This window comes from Mus musculus, chromosome 10 (genome assembly GCF_000001635.26).
Source record: "Mus musculus strain C57BL/6J chromosome 10, GRCm38.p6 C57BL/6J".
Lineage (NCBI taxonomy): Eukaryota > Metazoa > Chordata > Mammalia > Rodentia > Muridae > Mus > Mus musculus.
In genome coordinates this window covers 39,814,267-39,839,148 of record NC_000076.6, presented here as the reverse complement: position 1 = coordinate 39,839,148, position 24,882 = coordinate 39,814,267, and the positions used below count along the sequence as shown (strand labels likewise).

Genomic DNA, 24,882 nt, shown 5'->3' with positions numbered 1-24,882 from the left:
AAATGTTATAGTTGTAGAGGAAACAAAAAATTATTCACAAATCACAAGCAATTCTGATATAAACATTATTACTCCTTTTCTGTAAACTCAGTACCAAACTTTTGGGAACTGCTCTTAAAATTCATAGTATGTTTTTTGACTTGTCCTTGTCGTTTCCTACCAATTTAAGGAGCAAAGATATAAAACATGGCAAAACAGTAAAATCACAGTTTATAAAGCCAAGGGTTATGCAGCTTCAGATAACCCTTCATGAGGACTGTGAGAATATGAGAAACTAGTTCTAGGATACTGGATGAAGGAAGTACACGAAGGATGGAGTAGATGGTACGATCTGCTATAAAGATTTATATATGGAAATGTGACTAAGCGTGGGAAAGACCCACTATATAAAGCAGCACACGAACGCAGCTGTGAGAATGCAGGCCTTATTCTGCTGCTGCTTTAACCTTTCTATAGGTTACATCTAGAGCTTACCATAGCTTAGTTAAAATGTACTGAGCTGGAATTATGGTCTTTCCTTTCTCTAATGTTGTCACTATTTACTCTATAACTTCTCCGTAGTTGTAACAGAACATCTGCAGTTCTACGTACCCGGCACTCGAGAGATCATCTGACATAAGTCCACGCTCAGAGCAGCCGCCCTCTGTAAGAGGTAGCCCCAGGAGTGCATCTGAATCTCATAGCCTAGCAGAATGTCAGGGTCATACCTAGACAAGAAAAACATCAGCGCACACAACATTACATTTGGAATTGTGCCCAAAAGAACCACTGTTCTCATGGTGGAGGAAAAATTAAAATCTATATTTCCCAATGGCCATTGTCTTGGAAAGGGATGCGTCAGTAGCAGCTGTAAAGCTGTAGAATGACTGCTATAGAATGACTTAGAATAAGCCTAATTTCACTAAGACTGTGTTGGCAGAGTTTGACAACATCTGGAGAGAGAGACAAGCAGTCACTACTGTACTGAAGGCATGACTGCAAATATGATGTGGGCAGGGAAGGTGAAGGGTGAGACCTGAGTGGGCATGGTATTAGGATAAAGATCTTCCAGGTCACAGACTGCCATTTTTACTTCTTAACCTATACAGCCTTTCAATAGTGTTAATGCTGAGGGAAAAAAATAGGATTCAAACACTTTCCTTGTGATTTTAGTGTTGACTGGGTTCTCACACAAAGTAATGTCTAAGAAATGATAGGTCTGTCTTCTGAGAAGGAGCAATTCAGTTGGTAATAGATGAAACTACTGAGAGTATAACTAATGTAATGCAGGAAAAGCAAGCTTGAGAGCCTAAGGGAGGGGGCCCTCCCTGCCACTGCATGATTGTCCTGGTAAAGGCCACCTGACAATCTGTATCAAATTCAGGACTTACTCTGTGGCTCCTCTTAGGTCCTCTATGCAGTGACTATCATGAAAATATTTTTGTTACAGTACAAGAGAAAATAAACTTATTTAACTTCAAAGGGAAAACTGTAGGAAGAGAGGAATTGATTATTTTGTTTTGAGACTAAAACCTACAGCTGGCATAAAAAAACCCTCAAAACTATGTTGGTGGGTTTATTTATTTATTTTTTGATCTATGGGTTTCATTTGTATAATTTACTTGTATATGTAACTTATTATTATCATTACTAGCTGTTGTTATCTGTAACATGCTAGATAACTACTCTACCCATGATCTACATTTTTAACCCCCTATTATTTTTGAGACAAGAGTCTTACTATGTAGCCCAGGCTAGCTTCAAACTTCCAATCCTGTTTTTTTGCTGGGATTATAGAAGTAAGTCATCAATGCCTGGTTTATTTTTCATTGATTTTTATATTTAGCATATATTCTTATACAGTCAGTCAATGAAGTACTGACTGAATGCCAGACAATAAGCTCTTAGTTTTCTGGTGCACTGACATATTTTATGTAAGTTATTAATTTTTCAGATGTAGGTAATTAAAATTATGGAGGTAAGTGCTTATGACAAAAATACATTACTAGATGTACTTTCAACAAAGATTAATTATTAAAGTGAAAAGCAATAAAACAAACTGATTCAAAAATACTACTAAAATAGTGGCCAGCTCCCAAGGTAGAAACTTCTTTAAGTGAATAACACAGCTGAACTTTTGTACAATCCCCATTACTTCGGAACCATAGAAAAGTCATCTTAAAATCCAACTGAGAAGCTAGAAGCACATACTTTTCTTTGTTGTAACACCATAGACTTGCCTTTCCTGTCCCGTATTTGATGGACTGGGACTGAGGACAGGAGGCTGAGTGCGGTAAACTTCCTAAGGATGATCACACACTTCCCAGGGTCCTGCAGGTGACTCTCACCCTCTTTTATATCTTATGCCCTCTGCAACAGCAGGAAATAACTGAATAAGGCAGATGGAAAACTCGGAAAATACAAGACAATACCTCTTTATTATATTTGTAATCTCCTGAAAGAGAGCCTTCTCATCAGCAGCGTAGGTTACTTCTAATCCTGTAATTCCAGATCTGATAAGTAACGGGGTCTGACTTCTAATATCTAAGGAAATAAAATATTTGTTACATATAACATTGTATTATATACCACTATATAAAATTAATATTAGTCTTTACTTTTGCATTAAGGAATATAAAAACAGATCCCCCCCCAATAGTCCAACTACTTGAAAATGTCCTTGAATGGTTTTTCTAATGTAACATAGAGCTAAAATCAAGTTCTACATTTTTAGTTACCTTTTTAGTCTTCATTTATAAAATTCCCAAGCTATAACATACCACTTGAAAGAAAATTATTGTTTCTGTGCTTGTTTTTCCTAATGCTTTGTCTAGCAGATAATATTTTATTCACTAGTATGCTAGAAAATGGTTAATACACATTTCAAGAGAAAAAAAATACTTTAATGGGTTTTTGCTTGCCTATTTCCATTATGTAAAGCCATCTCACCATGGGTTATGAAAATTCAATGATTGGCTTGTTAGCTGGTGTTAGCCATGATTAAACATCAGATTCTTAATGTCTTTCTTCTATACTAAATCTTCCTCAGGAGACCTAAATAATTTGTAAGGGTTCCCTTTAAAAGCTCAGAGAAATACTTGCATTTCCTAAAATGCTTCTATGGTGTATGAAGAACCTTTGAACCAAAGTGCAGTTACTTAGGAAGATATATAAATAAAAAACATGGTAACTCACAAACTATTAATTTGTAGTAGTTAGCAATGTTCTAAAGCAAACATTCTGTGTTAGCAGCAAAATATCTGCAGATAATGAAGATTGTTTACCCAAGCTAATGATTATTTGGATTTGTGAATAATCAGTCGTGTATGAGTTATGTGTTAATTAAAAGTTTTATTAAGATCTTTGTGTCTGTCCACAGGGTTTCTGGTTTTCCCTCCCTGGTGGTGCTGAAGACAGAACCCAGAGCACTCCCATAACTAGGTAAGGGCTCCAACCCACCTCCAGGCTACCTATGGTTGTAATAATTAAAATAAGAATCACAAATCTAGGAAAATGTTACATATAGCTTCCTATCCAACCTCAGCCAACGTTAGAAAAGAGTATTCCTGCTTCCTTATGGCTCTTCAAGAAGGCAATTTTGTTAAGAGCCATTCCAAGCCAAGCATGGTACCTGGCAGATGCCTGTTATCTAGCACTTGGGAAGTAGAGGCAGGAAGGATCTATGCTCAAAGCAGGCCTCAGCTACACAACTAGTACAAGATCAAACTGGGCTGACTATGTGAAAGCCTGTTTGTCCCTCTTCCCCCACAACCCCCAATTCGTGGACAAGCACGTCATTGATAAAAATGAACAATACCTTGATGGGTGACTGTCTTGTCCTTATCAATTACGATTACACCCGTGAGTTCTGTTTTTTCTGTGTCTGGGAGTGGAGTGTCAGATGAAATGCAGTAGAACAAAGCACAGATTGGGTCAAACTCAGGATCTGGTTGTAAGTCTCTTCTAGTTCGAGCATGTAACTCCACACTGATTAAGGTCAGATTTTGTATCTACCAAAGGAAATTAAAAATTATGCTTAAAGTGGTTTGCAGCATGAATGGTCAAAGAAGTGCTTTTCACTAAGACTCTGAGGAAACAAACAAGCAAAAATATAGAAAATATGGACATAAAAGACAAACAAGCAATTAACCCATGATTTTCATAAACTTAAGATGTTTGCTTCCAAAATTAGATTTACTCATGCTCTCATTTCAAAAACTGCTTGAGCTGTCACTTCTCAACGGCAGCACTTAAAAAGTATTTGTTTAAAATATATGCAGTGTGACTTAATTTGTTCTTGAGGAAAAGAAATTAGTTCAAATGCTTATCCACATTCAAATCAGTCTATCACATTTCATAGTTAACTACATTAGAGCTGTGCCTTTAATTACAACTCAAAACAGAAACTGTCTGTTCCTATGTATTAATCTATATGTTCCTATGTATTAATATGCTACTACATAAGGATTACCTAAATTTAGACCTTTTGCACATGAGCCAATTTTTAAATTTTAATTTTACCTTAAGAAAGAAAATTAAGAGAACTGTTATGAAACTGACTACATAATAAGCCATTTCATCTGACAACGTATATGTGCTCACTAGCATGCAGCACACAGTAAACTGTTTCTACACTCACGCTTTGTTAATAAAAACCTCTCAATTGCAATTCTTAATTTCTTTTTAAAATCAAGACAGACAGGCACAGTGGAGCATGCCTGCCATCCTAACACATGGGAGCTTCAGCTTACAAGCTCAAATCCAGCAGGGCAACAGCAACAGTCTGTCTCAAAGACGAGGAAAAGTAAAAATAAATTAAAAGTCAACATCTGGATTTGGCCTGGATTCATGATTGCATGGTATATGCTACCATATACATACAGCTGGCATTGGAAAGTAAGACTATTTGGTGTCTTCTCATAATTATTCAGATCACATACATTAGAAAGGATTTGCAGTTATGATCCATGAGGGCTAATGAGGAATGTAAGTGCATGACTTCCATTCGTCATAGGAATAGAATCTGGCAAATCCATTCAAAGTACAATTTAGGAATATCTATCAAAATTTAAAATGCACATATCTTTAACTAAGAAATTCTCCTCCTGAGAAGGTATGCTATAAACTCACTCATTTAATCAAAATATAAGTAGAAGGAGTTCACTTGCAACTCTAAGAGCAAATGACTAGGAAGGACCTGAATGTCCTGATGGGAGATTAGCAACTAAGTTAGCGCCAAAGGTCACGTGACGACAGAACAGTTGGTAAATTTTAGCATTTTCAGAATAACAAGCCAGATCTGTATTTCTTACTACGAAGACATCACTATAATATACTGATAAATGGAACAACTGGATGGGGTCTTACATATGTTAAAATGTAAGTACATGCACAGAAAAGTCCTACAGAGGCCGGAAAATGTAAAACTCCTCAGAGCTTTCGGGGAATAAAACTGCCAGCCTGCTGTAGGACAGATGCTTACTTTACCATGTCTATCTTTAACACATACATGTAGAGTTTGTTGATATATATACTACATTCCTTTTAAACTATGAAAAATATTAATTATGCGTGTATAAGGAAGGTACAGAAATAATAAAGCAACCCAAAATCCATCACATTCCTAAGAACTGTATCTTTCAGTTTTTGTAAGAAAAACACTACAAAGAGTAGAGCTGTGAGCTAAGGGAAAGATTTGACTTATTTTCATTTAATCAGGGATTTCATAGCCGTTAGGTAAAAACTCAACAACTCAGCTGTATGTATATTCAGCCTAGAAACCCTGCTGGTGTGTGTGTACACAGAGCAGTGTGCATTTGTGTATGCTGGAAATAGATGGTGGGTGTCTTTCTTGGTTGCACTCCATCTTCTTTTGAAGCCAGGTTTCCTGTTAACTTAGAGCTCACTCACTTACTAGGCTGGCTGGCCCAGAAGCCCAGGGATTCTCCTTACTTCCCAGTCCAGGGGCACTACACACACATTGCCATACCCAAGACTCACAGGTGGGCGCTAGGATCTGAAGCAGCAAGCATCTCAGTGACTGAGCCATCTTCTAAGCATCCCCATGCCCCAGAATGTTTTCTTAGAAACTTATATCCTATAGGTTTTATTGTTAATAATTAGCACACATTTAACTTAGTAAACACAAAAACTTTAAGGGAAAAACCTCTGTCCTATAGCCAAGTAAAACAAAACAACCAATTTAATTAGGAAGAATGAACATGTATTAAGGGTAAAGAGAAGACTTGTATACATAATTCTAAAATTTCAAAATATTTTCTAATTTAATTTCTATAAACTAAATTTTAGTTATTAATTTTGCAAAAATGTGAGAATATAAATCAATCTCAGTAACTGGTCAATATTTACTTTTTTCTGTTTTACACAAGTACAGTAGAATAGCAAGATGGAGATCAACAAAGAGAATTTAATATATCCCTTTCTGGTTAAACATTTCCATCCTTGTCCTATGGACAAATCCTGCTAACTAAGCATAGTGTGTGCAGCCTTAAAGCTGCAGTTTTACCTCGTGTAAAGCCTTTGCCTCCTGTAAGTTCTGTATGCTGACTTTGAAACCGTAGGTATTGTTTAAGGACGGTCCATCAATCTGAGAAGTTTCTTTCTTTGGAGTATTTACTGCCGCAAACTGATTCTATTTAAAAAAAAAAAAAAAGGCACATTCAGAAAGGGCATAAGCAACCATTCTTTCTTTGGATTATTCTTGCTTAAACATTTTATGTACTTAGTAATAAATAATGAACATGATAAACATAAAGATTCTCTTTAAGTTTAAGAAAAAGTTTATTAACATTCATTTTATTTTAGTAACTGTAGAATAGGATGCAATCTATAAACAAACCCTGATTGACAAGCCCCAATCCTGAAAGCAGTGGTCAGGCAGAGCTCACATATACTTATATCATTTACACTACATCACTACATGGATATGGACCTTGACCTTTCTTGAAAGAACATCAAGTATTTAACATTTACAACTGCTTGGCTAACATTTGCAAATGGTGCACCTTACCCCACTCTACACATATTGGAGAAAAGCTTTCAAGCATTTAGAATAGACACTTCCTATTTCTTTTACAATTTTCTTCTTTTCTTGCTGCCCCCCCCCTCTTTTGTTAGCCATGTCTCATGCTACTGCCCAGATTGGCCTAGTACTCATGGTGATCCCTGTCTCAGACTCCCCAATGCTGGGATTACATGTGTGACCAACCATATCCAGCTCTCTCTGTTCTTAAAATACCTCTTATGCTATTTAAGTAGATTAACCATTTTATGTAACATGTTGACTTATGTTTACAATGCACTGCTACTTGTTTTTAATATCAATAGGTTATAATTCAAAACCTTTATAAATCAAAGTTTGTAGTATAGCCTCAGTATAAAAATACATCTTATATGTAATGACCTTTCTGAGTAGTAGATAATATGGAAGTGGTTTCTGTCATTTATTTCCAAAGATAATGTCTAATATGTATAGAAGTTCTACCTGACTACTGCTTTCATACTTCTCAATTAAGAACTATCATATCTTTAGTATTTGAATAAGGACAGTTATAATTCCTCAACTTCAATAATACATAATGCTGCTTTCTTTTGTAACTTGGTGAAGAAAATTAAAAATTAAGTAATATTTGGGAAAAAACCCAAAGAAAAAAATATATTTTTGTTGAGATTTAAAAAAAAAAATCACTTATTTAGTCAGGTGGTGGGCGTACACGCCTTTAATCCCAGTACTTGGGAGACGGAGGCAGGTGAATCTCTGCTCGTTTGAGGCTAGCCTGGTCTACAGAATGAGTTCCAGGACAGCTGGGGCTCTATTACACAGAGAAATCCTGTTTCAAAAACAAAACAAAACAAAACCAAACAACAGAACACCAACTCAAGCAACTGAACCATTCCTTAAGCTCTGCTGTGATAAGATGCTCTGATGCTGTTACCAGCTAATGTATATGTATCGGCATAACCTACATTCTGGCTGTCATAGTCACTGTCTCTGGAATATTTGCATTTACACATAAGAATCTTTTCTATCCCAACAATAAAAAACTAGATTTTTCTCAAAGATGTGTAAATAATGATGGCAAAAATAATACACATTAAGTTAGTACACAGAGAGCTCTGAAGCGCAGACTTGGCCTTGCACTGAGCTGTAGGTGTCTGGCACAGTTACCTCCACTTGCGTTGTCAGGAGAACTCTCCTGAGACCATCAGCATCACTTCCTTTCTTATTATACAACTTCTGGGTTTTTGGTTCTGTAGAAAGAAATTTCATTTTTAACTTGTACATCTGCTTCTCTTTCTTAAAGCAAATTTTGTTGTTTCAATCAAATATCATTTGTGAATACTGCTATATGCATTTTTTCAGATTTCATAATTTTAAAATGAAATTAAAACCTCCAATTTCTACAAAATACTTCATACTTCTACATTTTAAAATAAGCACATTTATGTTTTACTACTGAGCTAGAAAACTTAGTCATTACTCTTGGGGCTAATTCACTCATTTATCATGTGTTTCTGATGAGGAGGGAGTGACATAGTTTCTTTTGTATTCTAGAAAGAATTGTATATGGAAGTGAAATGACAACAGTTTCCCTTATCTGTGCTGATTGTTCTGGAACCTCTGGCTTCTGTTTACACTGTTTTGCTCTACCTACCTACCCCCATAATAATAGCTTTTAATTCATAAACTAGGCCCAGTAAGATTAACAAACCCAGTAATAAAACAGAATTATAATATACTCTAATAAGTTACATGCATGTTAGCTCTTTCTCAAACATTCTTATTTTCCCCACTGTTTCAAAAAGACTGTGTTTTCCTGTTCCCCTTGGCATCTATGAATCTATAAATGGTCAGCACCATTACTTCTATGCTCCAGAGCCATGAAGTAAAATAAAGGCTATTTGAACATGAGTGCTCCAATCCCACAACAGTTGGATGGAGTACTGAGACAACTACTAAATGATGAAAAAGGGTATCATGGATAGAATGCATACATCAGACAAAGAGATGGTTCATATTTCATGATATTCAAAATAGCACATGACTTAAAACTTATGGATCATGTACTTACAGAGTATTATAAGAGTATTTTTGGACTGCAGTTGTCTGTATGCAACTGAATTTCCTACAAACCAAATTCTGAGTGAGGGAGGAACTAATTGAGAATTTATATCTATCTAATTAAAGCTTGGTGTCTTTGAACTGAAATATGTGTAGTAGGTACACATAAATTATTTCTTCTGATTGCCATGCACCGAGAGTGTCTAAGAAGGCCTGTAGACACTTAGGCCAGAGATGATAATAAGCCACATAAGGTTGTGGTGGCAGAGATAAAATGAAAGAACTTGGTAATGGATTGAAAATCAAGGTGCTTACCAAGACAATCAGGTGGTGCTACATATATATTGTGTCTGACTCTGGTGACTGACGGGGTCATAGTACTATTCACTGAGAGAGAGAGACAGAGACAGAGAGAGAGAGAGAGACAGAGAGACAGAGAGAGACAGAGAGAGAGATGGACGGGGTGGGGTGGACTGAAAGATCAGATGTACCTGTAACTACTCACGGGGCACATGAGGTGAGATGGTGGTGAATGCAGGCATTGAGATCATGATTTAAGGGTTAACCCTTGTAGTACTTTGCACTGTCAAGCAGAAATGCCATATGGTCAGTGTTCTACTGCCTAAATTCCTGACTGGAAATACAAATTTGCAAATTACCAGAATTAACCCTATGGACAGGAATTTGATCATTTAGGAGAAAACCCAAGGAAAGCTTAAGACTTAATAAACTGCAACACTTAGATGACAACTAAGAATAGTAAGATATATTTAACAGAAAATTAAGTAGAAAAAAATAAAAATAAAGACAAGAGAAATTCCAGAAACTAAGCTGTGGTCAACATGTCAATGACTGCTTAGAAGCCATGATTAGAAGAATAAATTCATCCACTAGATTTAGTTATAAGAAAAATTTGAGGAACTTTTTAAAAAGTGTAATTACAGGCAGAATTCAGATTAGAGTAGGCTGATAAATAAATACAAAGTAAATAAGCAGAGCTGTTTTTAAGAGAATGTTTTTAAAAGAAAGTTGGCTTTGAAGAAGGAAATTTGGCTTGAGATATAAGGTTGAGGGAAATTTTTGGTTGTTTCTATATTAATCAGCAGGAAAGAGGCTGGGGATATACCTCAATAGTCAAGTGTATGTATAGGCCCTGGGTTTTTGAGACTCAGAACTGGGAAAAACAGTAACAAAAAGGTGGTGGAGATTTGGGTGTATGTGAAAAAGCCAATGGGGAAAATCAAGTTCAGAAGGTTTCTGAGAGGCTCCTGTACTTTGCCCAGGAGGTAGACAGGTACAATGGTGTTTGCAGAAGAAAGATGGAAGCATTTCCATGTTATGATTCTCTAAAGCATGATGCATTAATCATAATCCTTCATCTCCTGAGCTGCCATCTCGCTTACAAGCCAAGGACGTTTACCACATAGTCCAATGCTTCATCTTTGAAGAAGGATGTTGCCTTTCTACCATTTCTACACTTACCTACAGATAAAGGGCTAAGGCCAGTTGCTTCAGGAAGCTTTTCCAGGAATTTCCTCTGCATAACTGGTGTGCTATGAAGGCAAAGTGGATCCCACTTCCCAGTTCTTGCCCTAGCATGGATTGGAGAGATCACTTGAGGCTCCCACGATTCAGAGCAGGAGCTTTTTTGGATACCATCTTTTATTGGCTTTAAGAAGTTCTCAACAGCTAGGGAGCAAAGCTCCTTTCCTGGTGATGAATGTCTGTCATCCCCGTTTAATGATCTGAAGTCTGGGGATGCTGCCTGCTGCCAAGGTGGAATACCTGGAGAATCAGGGGAGCTGTAACTAACATAACAGTTATCATTATCATCTTCATCTTCCTCAGGGACAGCTGCAGAGGCAGCTGCTAGCAGTGTCTGACTGCATCCTGTAGTTGATGTTTGCAAAGCAATTTGAGACTTACTGACTTCTTCCTTGGTATGTGCAGAAGAAGAAAGTGTATGTGGGCATTTATCCACTTGTGGAGAGACTGCACATGTGTCACCTGGATTAAGTGAAGGGCTGACATTTTCAGCAGATTTTGTCACTGGAGTTAACTCGGTTTTAGGGAGTTTCTTTGAACGTTCATATTCTTCTTTGGCTTGAAGCCATGCTTGAACCAGTTGCCGACTTGGAGCATACTTGCAAGGCATAATTACAATTTTTTTATCTTCTACCATCTTATGGCTATTACTTGACTCTTTATTGACAACTGCTTGGCCATTACGAAGTGGGGACCCTGGTCTGGGATTCTGAGTCATTGCTGAGAATGCTGTTTTCCACAGGCGAAGTCCTTCCAAGGAAAAGTCTCCTTCAAATTCAATCAGGTCGTTTGGAAGTCGAGTTTCCACCATTAGGAGCCGGCCACCAATTTCCCTATAAATACATTTTTAGAATAAATGTTTCTGTTTCAATAAATAATTACCCAAAATAAGTTCCTATCTAACAGACTTAGGGTCCTCTTTGGTGTCTCAAATATAACAATTTCTTTTTCCCCATTCACCCCAATTGCAGACAAAATACTCTATCTGCAGCTAGTAATATGCTTTTCTATTTAACTACAAAATTAATTTCTTTTAGAAGGCAGCACCAATTCAAAAGAAAAAAGGTTTTACTTTTATTTTTATTTTAGCATCCCATGACACTAACTCATCAGAATCCTTATCACTATTATTAGTCTCTGTGTGTGTTTGGAGTATGTTTTTATATGGCCGAGTTAGCGTATGTGGAGGCCAGAGGGTGACATCCTTTCTTAGTTGTTCCCCACCTTATATTTTGAGATAGCAACTCAAACTAAACCATACGTTCATTAATTTGATTAGCTGGATGGCCAATTAGCTGCAGAGATCTGCATGGGTGCAACTCTTCCCGTGCTAGGGTTATGGGCAAGGGTCCAGATTTCCTGTGAGCACTCGGAGTCCAAACTCAGGTCCTCATTCGTCTGCAGCAGGGACTTTACCAGAGCACCCATCTCCTCAGCTATTCATTATTACTTTAGAGTACTGTTCCACTGTCAACATACATAGATTTAAAACAATGACGTTATCATGCGTTTCTCTATAGCCTCTTTCTGTAACTCTTTCTGTGCCTATCGTAGTTTAGCAAAGCCAATTGATTCAAACAAGACTTTGTATTTAAATTCTCTCAATATTAAAAAAAGCATATACTTGCTGGTGGTATACCACGAGGCCTAGGGTTCAATGTCATGTATCAAACAAAATTCCCATCTACAGAGCTGAGGTGAACTGCCATAATTCCATTCTGTTAGGTACCTGAGTTTGATATAAACATATGAACTTTGAAACTGGCAGAACACCAGAGGTTTGGTCCCTAGCTTGGGAGTTGGGGAGTTGCCAGAAACTTTAAGATGGGATTTGGTGAGAAGTCTTTAGAGTATGGGCACTTGTCACAGGATTTTCCCTGTCCAATGCCTGTGATTAGACTGGGAAAAGGGAGGTGGAATGAAGAGTTGCAGAGACAGGGAGGGAAGGCCAAGATGGAGGCAGATGTGAATCAGCGTGGCTTTAACAGCCACAGGTAGTTATGATATTATAAGATTAGAATAATTGGGATAGAGCTTTTATCATTATCAATTGGTTCTGAAATTATTGGATTGGTATCTTGTAAATTGAGATTTATTGAAATATAAATCTGATTAGCTATTTTTTAAAAAGTCACAGGATATTCCCTGTCTAATCACAGACCTCCTGCTGCACTAACGTAACTGGACAGGGAAAATCCTGTGACAGGCACTAGTCTCCTCTCTTCGGTCCTCTGCCACCCATGCCTATGCTGATGTGCTCTTGCCATAGACGTAATAAGCTCATCAACTATGCGTTCAGACAGACCTCTTCTCTTTACAGACTGGGCGGTATCCAATATGTCTCACAGTGACAGAAAGCAGACAAACAAAAACTTTAAAGAAACAACTTTTTAAAAAATCCAAAAGCTTAACTTTAGTCTGGTGAGATGGTTCTACAGAAAAAGGCCCTGCTGCCAAGCTGATGACCTGAATTTGATTCCTCAAGACCCATGTGGTGAAAGGTACAACTTGATTCCCACAAGTTGTCCTCTGACCTCCATACTTCTGAAATGCATATGCTTACACACACAGACACACACAGTATATACAAATATATTAAAGCTTATTGAGTAAAAGTTCCACTTCAAAAAGGACCATTGTGGGGTGTCCCGAGGTAGAGTGCTTGCCTATGATGTGAGGTCCTGGATCCAGTTCTCTTTCTTTCTCTTCTTTTAAATATTTATTTATTTTATTTACATGAGTACACCGTTGCTCTCTTCAGACACACCAGAAGAGGGAATCGGATCTCATTACAGATGGTCATGAGCCACCATGTGGTTACTGGGAATTGAACTCAGGACCTCTGGAAGAGCAGTTAGTGCTCTTAACCACTGAGCCATCTCTCCAGCCCCTGGGTTCAGTTCTCAACCTCAAATTTTCATGTACATACATAGTCTCTTCATTTTGTCCCTCCTTCCCACCTTCTCCTGCAATACATTGAGGTATTTTGACATTCTTTCAAATTCTGCAACATGTCAAAGTGATTCCTTGCTCCTCTAATCCCCAATGGTGACATGGAATTCAGTACTAGTAAATTTAAGTCTAAGAGTCATCAACTTAATTTCTCTAGGTACAGTTTTCTAGTTTGTGAATTTGCTTAATCAGTCTATAATTACAAATAATTTTCTTCACTGTTCTTAAAAATGCAGTAACACAGCTAGAAGACTAGCAATCAGTTATGAAATATTATAGAAATAAAAATTATTCAAAGTGACCCAAGGTGGGGGAGGATTAATTCTGATTACCTGGGCTTTTCTGGCACATCCGAAGGATTACTGCAAAATGGTTCCTGATATATAGCTTCTGAAAGATCATGATCTAGCAAAGTTGCCACAATTTCTTCCCTACTTGGTGGGGACATAAGTGGTTTCAGAATATGAGCAGTTCGAGGAGTAAAACTGCCATTTTTAGACTGTAAGGGAGAACTGGTAGACCTTGGTGAACTATCAGGAGTTGGTGTCAACACATCATTGTTCCTTGAGACATACAATTCTAAATCTTCCGAAGCTGCGTCCACAAGTTCCCCATCAGGGGAGGAAAGTATGGTAGTAAAAGAGGTATTAGCAGAGTGGAGAGACTGATCTGCTTCTTTGCGGTTATGACCTTGAATCCAGTCTGAACTGTTTGCCTGTGGGAGACTGAGAAACACTTCCTTACTCACTGAACTCCTATTCAGTCTTGATTTTTCTGTTAGACAGTTCTCTGCTTGCTGGACACAGAAAGATTCCATTATTGAGTTAGAATGAGATGTCAGAGGATGAAAGCTATTTTTCCACTGGCTGTGCCGATGATTCTCATTGTTATCCATAGCTACTTTCTCAAAAAGTTCGGGGTTTAAAGTACTGGCTCTGATCCATGGGCTGGAGTCGGAGACATGGTGCTTTTCCTCACTACAACTCTGTCTGTCGTGACTTAGCAGCTCACTCTTGTCTATAGCTTGTCCTGGAAAAAGATCCTGAACAGCATCGCTCAGAAACTTCTGCGGCAAATTCTGATCAGCTGGAACAAACTGACTACCAGAGTAAAAGCTACAAAATCCAGTCTGGCCAATTGTGTTAATATCAAAATTATAATTATGTTCAGGAGACAGGCTATCTTCAAGTGAATAACAACTTTCAAAACCTGGATCTGAGAAAAGGATGGGACTGTCATCTGATAGGGAATTATCCAAGTGGCCAGAGGTCTGCAGGTTTAGAGGGTCTACTTTTAGACGTCTGGGGGTTTGTTCCTTAGGTTTTGTTCTTCTGGGAGTTCGAGGTTTTCTTGGAGAAGTCACTGGTCGTGTTCGTTTATTTGCTTTCTTATGCTCATTAGAAACAGAAATATTCTTATCTGGCTGATGAGTAGACGTTGAGTCTTGTACGACATTTGTACTTTGTGCTTTCTGTTGTCTTTTTTGTAACAATTCTTTTAGAACAGCTAGCCCAGATTGTCCTTCACCAAATACTGAAGGTGTTGATACATTTTGATTCTTACATTGAGACAGCGCTTTGGTTTGTGAAATTGCTTCTGACAATGACCTTTGTTTTACCTTTTCAGGCTTAAAATTAGACATATCTAAAATAAAGCCCCTCTGTTTTTGCTCCCATGCTATTTGTTTGATGGGACTTTTCAAAGAAGTGACAAAACAATTAGGTGTCTGGCTCTCCTCAGAAGCTGCATTCCCTGGAGAACAAGTTTCACTGGTTTTTGATTGTTCTGACACACTCACAGTCTGCTGCTGACTGTCTTTGCAGTGCAAAAAATTAGGGGCACAGACTTGTTCTGGCTTTGATTCTAGGGAACTGCGATACTCATTTAACTTTCCCATAGATGACCCACAGTTTTTTTGTGTACTTGAGCTCTCCTCTGTCTTTGGAGATATTATACCTGAACATACCTGTGTACTCTGTGCTACCTGAGACAAATGGTTAGAAAGGTCAAATATGCTTTTTTGAATCAAGGTTGTTTCCTTTCGAGTAAACATAGCACTTTGATTATGAGATCTCTGAATATTAATTTTTGAGATTCCGGGCCCTATAGAACTATAAACAACAGAAGAATGTGAATCATCTCTCGAACTGGGGAATGTTCGCAAATCTACAGACTTCTTGCTTTCTAAGAATGAGGAAAAGCAGTTAGACAGCCGCTGTTGTGCACTAATTCCAGTGGGTTGGGCAGGAGGAAGAGGGTGATCCACGGCAGGGCCTGTCTGTGACATCTCTTTCTGTTTAGAAAGTGCTTGAGCGCCAGAACTACTTGTGAGCTCAGACACACTCTGGTGGTTCGGTGTGAGCTCAGCCTCAGAGTGCGGTTTCATCTTTTCGTCCGCAGGTATTGCATGTTTCCTTGACAGACTTTTCTCATTGGCTCTCTGTTTCTGCTTTGCTCTTGGTTTCTTCTTTCCATCATCCACTAGTTTAGTTGTCTGATTCCGTTTGTTTCTTTTGTTAGTAACTACAGAGGAGTTAGCAAGTCTTGCTTTTGACTTCTTAACCTGTGCTCTTGCTCGACTAGCTTTTCCTACCCGAGGACTAACAGTCTTAGTGTTATATACATTAGGACCCTTAAAAAGCATCGATTCCTTTTCTGCAGCAGCCATAATTTCTTCAGCTCTCGGGTCTGTGGGAGACCAGCAGCGTGGTGGAGAGGAATTGATAGGGCTTGTGCTTCTCTCAGAAAGAAAGCCTAGCTTTGACATAACGTCACTATAACTCAAGTCACAGTCTTCGGTTTCAGCAATGTATGATGGGGAGGGAGGAGAAAGGACAGCATGTGTCCGCTTCTTTCGGAAAGATAAAGTTCTTTTAATATTTTCACTGTTTGTTCTGTGTTGCTTACCAGGTTTTTTCTTAGCAGATTTATGTTTTGACTTCCTTCTGTGACTCTTCTTTGGTGTTAGTGGATAAATGGGATATTTGGTTGCAGGGGAGTCAGGAACTTTTGGCCAGAAATCCTTCAAAGGTGCAAGCTTTTTATAAAGTTCCATTTTTTCCTCAGTTAATATTACTTGTTTTTCTTTAGAATCTATTTTACCTAGTTTCACAAGCATATTTTTTCTCCCTCTAAATCTATTAATAATAATATACTTTATAATGACAGGGGGCAACTTTTTAGACATTTTTCTTCGTTTTCGGGATTTGAGAGTTCCATCTAAATTTTCACCGATTTCCATGGGATGAGGTAGGCTAATTTTTGAGTTCTGTGTTACAAAACTTGACTCACTATCTTCTGTTTCATAATTCACCTTGCGTTTGGCTCTCAGAGTATATTTATTTCCATATAGTCCAAAAGACTGCTCAGCTTCTAACGACCCATCTCCAAAGTGACAGTCTATAAAATGTTCTGTAGGTGGTTTATTTTCAAAGGTCCCATGAGTAGCTTTAGCTGAGTCACTACTCAATCCATTCTCCTTTTCGGAAGCACCAGTGTACAGATCGTTATGTGTACAGCTGTCTTTTGTGGCTCCAGTTTCAGTACTTTTGGTAGAAGTTTCCTGAAGACCTATTAATTTCTTTTTATTCAATTTTAACCTGGAAGGTTTATTGCCAGATTGTAATTTGTATGTGACAGGAGAAAGTTTCTGTGGCCTAGTGAGACAATTAGAAAGAACAACACTGGGGAAAAACATATAATGTGCTGCTTGCTGGCTGAGACTTGGCTTTTCCATCTTATGCTCTTGGAATTCTTCGTATCTGATTTTAAGTTTGTTTAGTCCACTCTCATCAGTGATGCTCTCAAGAGAATGGGCCATACTTCTGTTCTCCCCCGAAGACGGCAGCAAGTCACAGTTTTCCGTTAGCGAAGAGGGAAATACACCACTGAGAGATGTGCTGTTTCCCTTTTCGTTTCCTTCAGAGGATAATTTACGTTTTGAATGATTTAAGTCAGCAAAGTTGAAAGAGTTTTTCCCCAATATAGTCTCACTAATGTGACGGTTCACATGTATGCAAGAGGCATCCTTTTCAATCTTTCTCATGTTCGAGTACTTTCTACTTGGTACTTGTCTTGTAACAGATGGAATATCTTCTTCATAATCAAAAACACTACTTTCACAGGAAGATACCGGCAAAGACTTGTCTTTCTTACAAATCTCTTTGTGGGAATTATCTGAATGAACAGTACTACTTAAAGAGCCAGAGTACTTCATGGAGTAAGTACTTTCCTTTGTAAAAGTGACTGAATTATCTCGACCTTTTTCTGTACTGTTTGGTTGTGAAAGGTCTTCAGTTAAACCATCTTTGTTTAAAACATGGGAAGAAAGGGCACTTGTGTGTTTACACTGAAAGGTAATCTTAGCAGAAGACGGAGGTTCTAATGTAGCAGCATCTTTGTGAAAGATGGAGGGTCTTACTGATAGCTTGCTCGTTGCAATCACAGAAGAGTGGGCTCTAGAATTTTCATTGTTTAATGGATTGTCTAAAATCAGAAAAAAAAAAGAATATATTCACTCACAGTGTTAATTTCTTAAGGAAGAATTTATATTAAGTTTGTATGTCTGAAACAGTGACCTGAAAAAAAGAAATTATACAATCTAAACAATCAAGAGACCATACTAGTCATTATTTTAAACATATATTCTTTTGATCAGAAAAATGTTATAGTAATTTTAAAGGAATATGCAAAAATACTACCATATTTAAGCTTTTTCATAAAATAATATGCTTCCTCATGTTAGCATATTTCTTAGTTTCTTATGCTACTTCAATGATACAATAGATTCAACCAAGCAACTCACAAATATCCTACCCTCTTTAGAATAAGCAATCACACAGCTATAGTCACTTATATAAAAAAAAACCACAATATATAGTCATTTAAATTGTAGTCACTTAAAGATAAATTATAATCACTTAAACACAACACAAATATGTCACAAATAAAATACATTTTGAGTCACTAAATAACCAAATACAATAGGTTTGTTTTCTTACCACTATTTTCATCTGCAGTTCCATCTAACTGAGGTATAGAGAGATTGGCAAAAAGCAAACTATTATCGGTCCACTCCATTTCCTCTTCTGAGGACGAGTCATCTTCTTCGGTAGAACTTCTGTGGGCATTTCTGCACAGTGACCTAGAGGGCATTACAACTCATTGGTGAATACAGTCATTAGAAAACAAGGCATTTGGGGCTGGAGAGGTGGCTTAGCGGTTAAACACACTGGACTCTAGGTTCAGTCCTAGCACCCACATGATGGCTCACAACTGTCTGGATCTCCAGTTTCAGGGCATCTGATACTCTCTTCTGTTTCTGTAGGCAATACATGCACGTGATGTACAGATACACATGCAGGCAAACACTCAGACCCATAAAATAAAAGTAAGATCTTAAAAGAAAAAGGTGCATCTTAGATGCAATTTTTCTGACTTGATTATGACACTAAAAAATATAAAGATATGGAAGTAGCATTTTAAAAAGAAAGAGGTTTATTTTGCTTTATTAACATGCACTGCTACAGGACCGGCAAAAAGTTACCATAAACAGGATTTATAATCTCATTCATGTGACATAGAAGGCATCATAATTATTTTTTCTTTTTCTTTTTTTCTTCTGGTCAAGATAGGTTTCCCTGGCTCTTCAGGAACTATGCAGACCAGGCTGGCCTCAAACTCATAGAGATCCTTCTGTCTCTGCCTCTGCCTCCTGAGTGCTAGGATTAAAGGCCTGAGCTACCACTGCCCAGCATATAATTCTTACATTATAGCCACAACATCTTGGATTATTATCCTATATAGTCATGCCCTTGCTCACGTTCTCCCCTCAAACTATCTGTGGATAGGATATATACAAATATAACAAATGAGAATTAGGTGACTTCTAAAAATGTAGCATCCTAATATATTTTAAGGTATTCATACAGTGATCACTAAACTATGAAATGAAAATCAAGAAAGGTGAGATGGGGCATTCAAATATCAAGAGATTTTCTCAAGAGAAAGTAGCAGTGACCTAAAAAGAGCTAGAAGACAATGTGGTAACTGAGTTGCAAGGTTCCTGAAAGTTTTAGATGAATTGAGGTTTAGAGCCTCTAAGTTCTATCCCATATTTATGTTAGTCTGATACTTTCACTCCCATCTAGATACATCTAAGTCTTTCTTTCCATACCCAACTTGTTCCCTCTGGCCTCAGTTGCTTGAAAACATCTCTTTGTTATACACAGAACAGTTTCCCCTTTAAGCCTTTTACAATCACAATTTGTCATAAAATCAGTTATGTGCTAAAAGAAACTTATTACATCAGACATCATATAATGACTTTAATCAAATTGGTTATCTGATGTAAAAATCTTAATTTAATAAATGATAATTTTTGTTTTCATATTCTCTGCATCAGGAGCTTGCTGTCTCATACAATAACTCTCTTACTACCGACTCTCTTAGCAGATAACTGCTTTTTGATATAACAATCACATGAATATTTTCAATTTCCATGAAGTATTCATGAGTTATCCTCTGCCACATAAGGAATGGGTATGTGCCATTTTCTACATGTTAATCTTCAATCTACAAATGTTGATCACTTCTCCCTTAGCTACCTAATTAGACCAAAAAGTCTCTATTCAAATGTTCTTTTAAAATGATAGTGTTTGGCCAGGTAATGATGGTGCATGCCTGCAATCCCAGCACTTGGGAGGCAGAGGCAGGCGGATTTCTGAGTTCGAGGCCAGCCTGGTCTACAGAGTGAGTTCCAGGACAGCCAGGACTGCACAGAGAAGCCCTGTCACAATAAAAAAAAAAAAAAAAAAAAAAAAACACCACAAAAAATAAAAAATAAAAAATAAAAGTGTTCACCAATCTTTCTAGCCTTCCTTTTCTTTCCCTTTATTTTCTTTCTTCTTAAACTGTGATAAACATGGCTAAACATAACATTTAATATACATTTAACTAATTTCTTTCTGTTTCTATTATTCAATTTCTCTCTAATATGGTCATAAAATGTTTGAGTTTTAGAGGCAGACTCAAACTACTCAAGCTCCCAGAGGCTGCTCAGCTAATCACAATGCCATTTGTGATGGCTACTCTTGGTTGCCAACCTGACCAGGAATCCACTGAAATGTCTATCTCTGGGCCATCCTGTGAAGGATTTTTCTAATCAGATTATTTGAAACAGGAAGTCCCACCCTAAATGTGGGCAGCACCCTCTGGTGGCGCCCTAGATATGGAAAAGAACTTGCTTCTTGCCTGCTTGCCCTCACTGTTTCCAGCATGTCCATCCAATGTAGAATACCCAGGAAGCCTGCTGGCATTCAAGAACAGAATGGGGCGGCTGAGACATCTGCCTCATAGACTGAGTGACTACCAGATTCTTGGTTTCTTGACTGTAAGCCAATCCAATGGGTTCCTCTTAATATATATTATACATTATATATACTCATTATAAGCATAAACATACATCCCTGCTATCATTTCTACTCCTTTAGAGAACCCTGAATAACATATCAGTTCTGCTTGTTTCTTTCTTTTGAGACACAGGGTCTTATTCCGTAGCTCTATCTGGCCTGGCACTTACTGTGTAAACCAGGACAGCCTCTTACTCACAGAGACCCATTTACCTTTACTACACGAGTGCAGGGATTAAACTCGTGCACCATCACACCTGGGTCTTACTGACTGATCTTAAACCAAAGTAACAGTGCCTACTTCGGAGACTTTATTTTGAGATAGGTTCTCACTTTGTAGCCTTGGCTGGTATTATAGGCATATGTCACCCAGCCAGCTATTTGCTTCTATTACTATGTAATTAACTCAGGCTAATTGGATATGAGAGTCACTTATTTTTAAGTGGACTCTGCACAGGGCTACTTAGCTCTGTTAACAGTTACTCTCGGGAATTACTTTCCGAGTTCTATGGTAAGGAGGAGCTTTAGTTTTACCCATTTGTCCTTATAGGTGTCGGCACTGTATATAAAACACATTGTTTCTAGGTTTGTTTGTTTGTTTGAATGTAGCAGAACATGACATTTCTTGGAATATTAAATATATGCTACATGAAAAAAGTCATTATTTAAAGGAGATTTGGAAAGTTAATTTAGTTCTCAGGGCATTTTACAGTATGAATAATAACAATAAATTTTTACTGAAGTGCAGCAGTGACAAAAGGTACGTGTTAGAGTAACTGAAATAACTTTTAAGAGAAATCACCTCTTTTTGGCACAATGTTCTTCAATGTCACTGTCCCATCTCTGGGACATCACCACACTAAGCTCCATCTCCTCCTTCTCAATCTGGGGTTCGTTCTCTTCATCGTCACTATTTTGGGGGTTTTGAGATTCTCCAAAGGAGTGACATGGTAATGGCATCCTATTCTTTTCTCCTTGATATCCATCACTTTCCAAACCAGCAAGAAGATGGACCAGCGACTCATCAGGACTACTGCCCACTATAAAACAAGCAAATCAATCACCAAAAAAATAGCATAAGGTTTCCAAATGCTCTAACAGTTGAGACCAATCTCAAAACAGTGCAATGGACGCTGACACACACTGTAAGAGTGTAATTGGTGCAAAGGCTCAGGTGTTAATGCTGTAGCTCCCTTATCAAAATGAGTGCCTTCCACCATCCGAATGACAAGAACTTAGTGACTTTATTTAAGTGAAGGTTTTCAGGTTCCATCTCTCATCTATATGAGAATTTCTGGAGCAGCGCTCAGAGATCGGTGCCTTTAAAGAATTTCCCAGGCTTACCTAGGTATGAAGAGCACTAAAGAAAATACGGCCATAAGTGTTCAAAATTAAATACACCCAAAGCAGTGATAACTAAGTATAAGAAATAATCATGTAAGCATCTTATCTTTTACTTCAACTATACTCACAGGATAGTAAAATAAAATCTAGTTGAGAATCGTTAAAAGAGTTAATAGCTCAATTTTTATGAAGCCATACTATATATGCTAAGATCCTTAAAGTTACAAAGTCACATAATATCAAGTATTGAAAAGGCTGTGATGAAACTGGAATCTTAATTTACTACTGGTCAGGTTGTAAAATTTCCTTAATTTCTGGCATACATCTAAAATCTTTGTAATCTTCAAAGTGTCTTTTAATATGCTAAATATGACAGGATGGATATTGACAACCAGAAAGAGAAAGGCAAGATTAGAGTTGACTCTCAGTTCCATCCTCCAACCTGCAGTGTAGTCAGAGTAACTGATGGTTGACTTAATCACACTGGGCAATCAGTCATGCCCACATAATGAAATATTCACAGACCCCAAAGACTGCACATTTTCTTCCATTTGTGGTCCCCAGATTTTATACAGACACATAAAATCTAAAATCTCAATCTGGATCTCTCTCTCTCACGCAGACAGACAGACAGACACACACTTTGAAAGTAGAAGTAAAACTGATTAAACCAGTGGCTCTCAACCTTCCTAATGCTGCAACCCTTTTCTACAGTTGTGGCCCCAACCTTTCTGTTGCTTCAAAGCTGTAATTTTGCTACTGTTATGAATTGTAATGTGTTTTCTAATGGTTTTAGGTAACCCCTGTAAGAGGGTCATTTCAACCTCGAAGGGGTCATGACTCACAGGTTGAGAACTGCTGGTCTAAATGGACTTACAGGAGGGAAGGTGAGGTGAGAAAAAGGAATTACCAAGAATGAGGAGGATATATTCAGTGTACAATATATACATTTCAGAAAGCTCAAGTAAACAAACAAAAACAACATACAACAACAACACACACACACACACACACACACACACAGACACAGACACAGACACACACACACACACACAGGTATGTTCCTAGAAGCTGGCACAGAACATGGGAGCTCTGTGCATTTTCTCCTATCCCTTGACTTACTCATTGATTCTGGCTGTTATTGGTAACCTTTGTAAGAGCCTTTAACTAATTCAGTAGTAAGTCTGCTTGCCCTAGTTTGGTGATCTGCTCAATCAAATCTATTGAGCCTTGGGAAGGGGAATGGGAGCCCTCACCTGTGGATTCTGATTTAATCTCCAGGTTGATGCAGGTTAGAACTGAATTGAGCTAGAGAACATCAAGGAGATATCCATTCCAAAACTGACAGCTTGCTTGGTATGTGGGAAAATGCCTAGACATCCAGTCACAGACTTGTTCTGTGTTGACTGTTGTGGTGAGGAATATAGGAGAAACCGAGCTTATTTTCCCCTATATCCACACTACATAACCCATTAATTCTACTACCACATGTATATGCAAGAAAGCTGAAAGCATTCTGGTGGTTTCACACCTCTGATGTCCACTCTGAGTCAGCATATGAACTGATGGTTCATATCACCTCACTACGTTTCCATTACCTTTTTCTCCTCTTTCACCTTCCTCTCAGTGCCTCCCCAAATCAACTGGCACACCTGCTGTCGTGACATACATATTTTTTTTCCTCTTTTATGTTTCTGTGTGTGGTATGGGTGCAAATGTGTGTGCAGACGTCTGTGCATGCGCAAGTAGAGGTCTAAGGTGGATGTTGGGAATCTCCCTTCATTTCTTTTCCACATTAGCTTTTGTGAAAATACCTTCTCAAGGAAGTTTTTATATTATGGGATAGACAGCAAGAATACATAAAAAATTCAAATATGCAATATAAAAACTTAAAGGGACAAACAAGGAAGCAGCGTAATATTGGTGATACCAAGCAAACTGAGACACATAGATAACTGCTTCTGGCTGAAATGCATCGAGGAGGTAAAACAACACTCAGAAAACACTGTGCTTCTTCAGGACTCCTGGCTTACATGTAAACTCCCTCCTACCACAGAGAAGCATCCACAATTTTATTACTATGCTTCGTTTGGATACTGTTTTAAAATGAGTGTGTTTGGTTGGTGGGGAGCTGGCTCAGTAGTTAGTGTACACTTACTCTGCAAGTGTAAGGACCAGAGTTTAGACCTCCAGGAACCCTTATAATATTGGAGGGCAGAGCAGCCCACCTGTAGCTCTTGCCCTGGAGGTGAAGAAGGGCATTTCAGAGCAGGCTGGCTACCAAGACAAGCCGTAACAGTAAGCTGTGGGTTTGACAGATTCTGTCTCTGTGAAGAAGGTTGAAGAACAATTAAGGATGTTCTGACATTGTTCTGGAGCCTCAAGATGCATGGACACAACACATCCCTGCTTATCCTTACACATGCTAGAACATGTACATTTATATGCATACTATACACATAGAAAATAGGAAAATAAAACAAAATAAATTTGTTTTACCCCTAAAGCAATATGCTTTTATACAATATAGTTCAAGAACTATAGATCTTTCACAGTTGTTTATTTATTTTT

General features: G+C 37.9%; 1 protein-coding gene across 6 annotated transcripts in view; it reads right to left on the bottom strand.

Annotated features, from left to right (window-relative positions):
- Nucleotides 1-24,882, bottom strand: part of Rev3l (REV3 like, DNA directed polymerase zeta catalytic subunit) — a 143,651-nt gene that overhangs the window by 36,063 nt on the left and 82,706 nt on the right. For all 6 annotated transcript variants that reach the window (XR_380057.4, XM_006512622.3, XM_017313854.2 and 3 more), the window contains 9 exons: nucleotides 21,770-22,007; nucleotides 18,559-18,701; nucleotides 13,891-18,043; nucleotides 10,544-11,439; nucleotides 8,168-8,250; nucleotides 6,506-6,631; nucleotides 3,797-3,989; nucleotides 2,412-2,523; nucleotides 592-707 (listed from right to left, as the gene is read on the bottom strand). Coding sequence is in view for 5 of the 6 variants with exons in the window: in XM_006512622.3 (XP_006512685.1) it covers nucleotides 592-707; nucleotides 2,412-2,523; nucleotides 3,797-3,989; nucleotides 6,506-6,631; nucleotides 8,168-8,250; nucleotides 10,544-11,439; nucleotides 13,891-18,043; nucleotides 18,559-18,701; nucleotides 21,770-22,007 (6,060 nt within the window). In the remaining variant the exon portion in view is untranslated. The remainder of the gene's footprint in view (nucleotides 1-591; nucleotides 708-2,411; nucleotides 2,524-3,796; nucleotides 3,990-6,505; nucleotides 6,632-8,167; nucleotides 8,251-10,543; nucleotides 11,440-13,890; nucleotides 18,044-18,558; nucleotides 18,702-21,769; nucleotides 22,008-24,882) is intronic.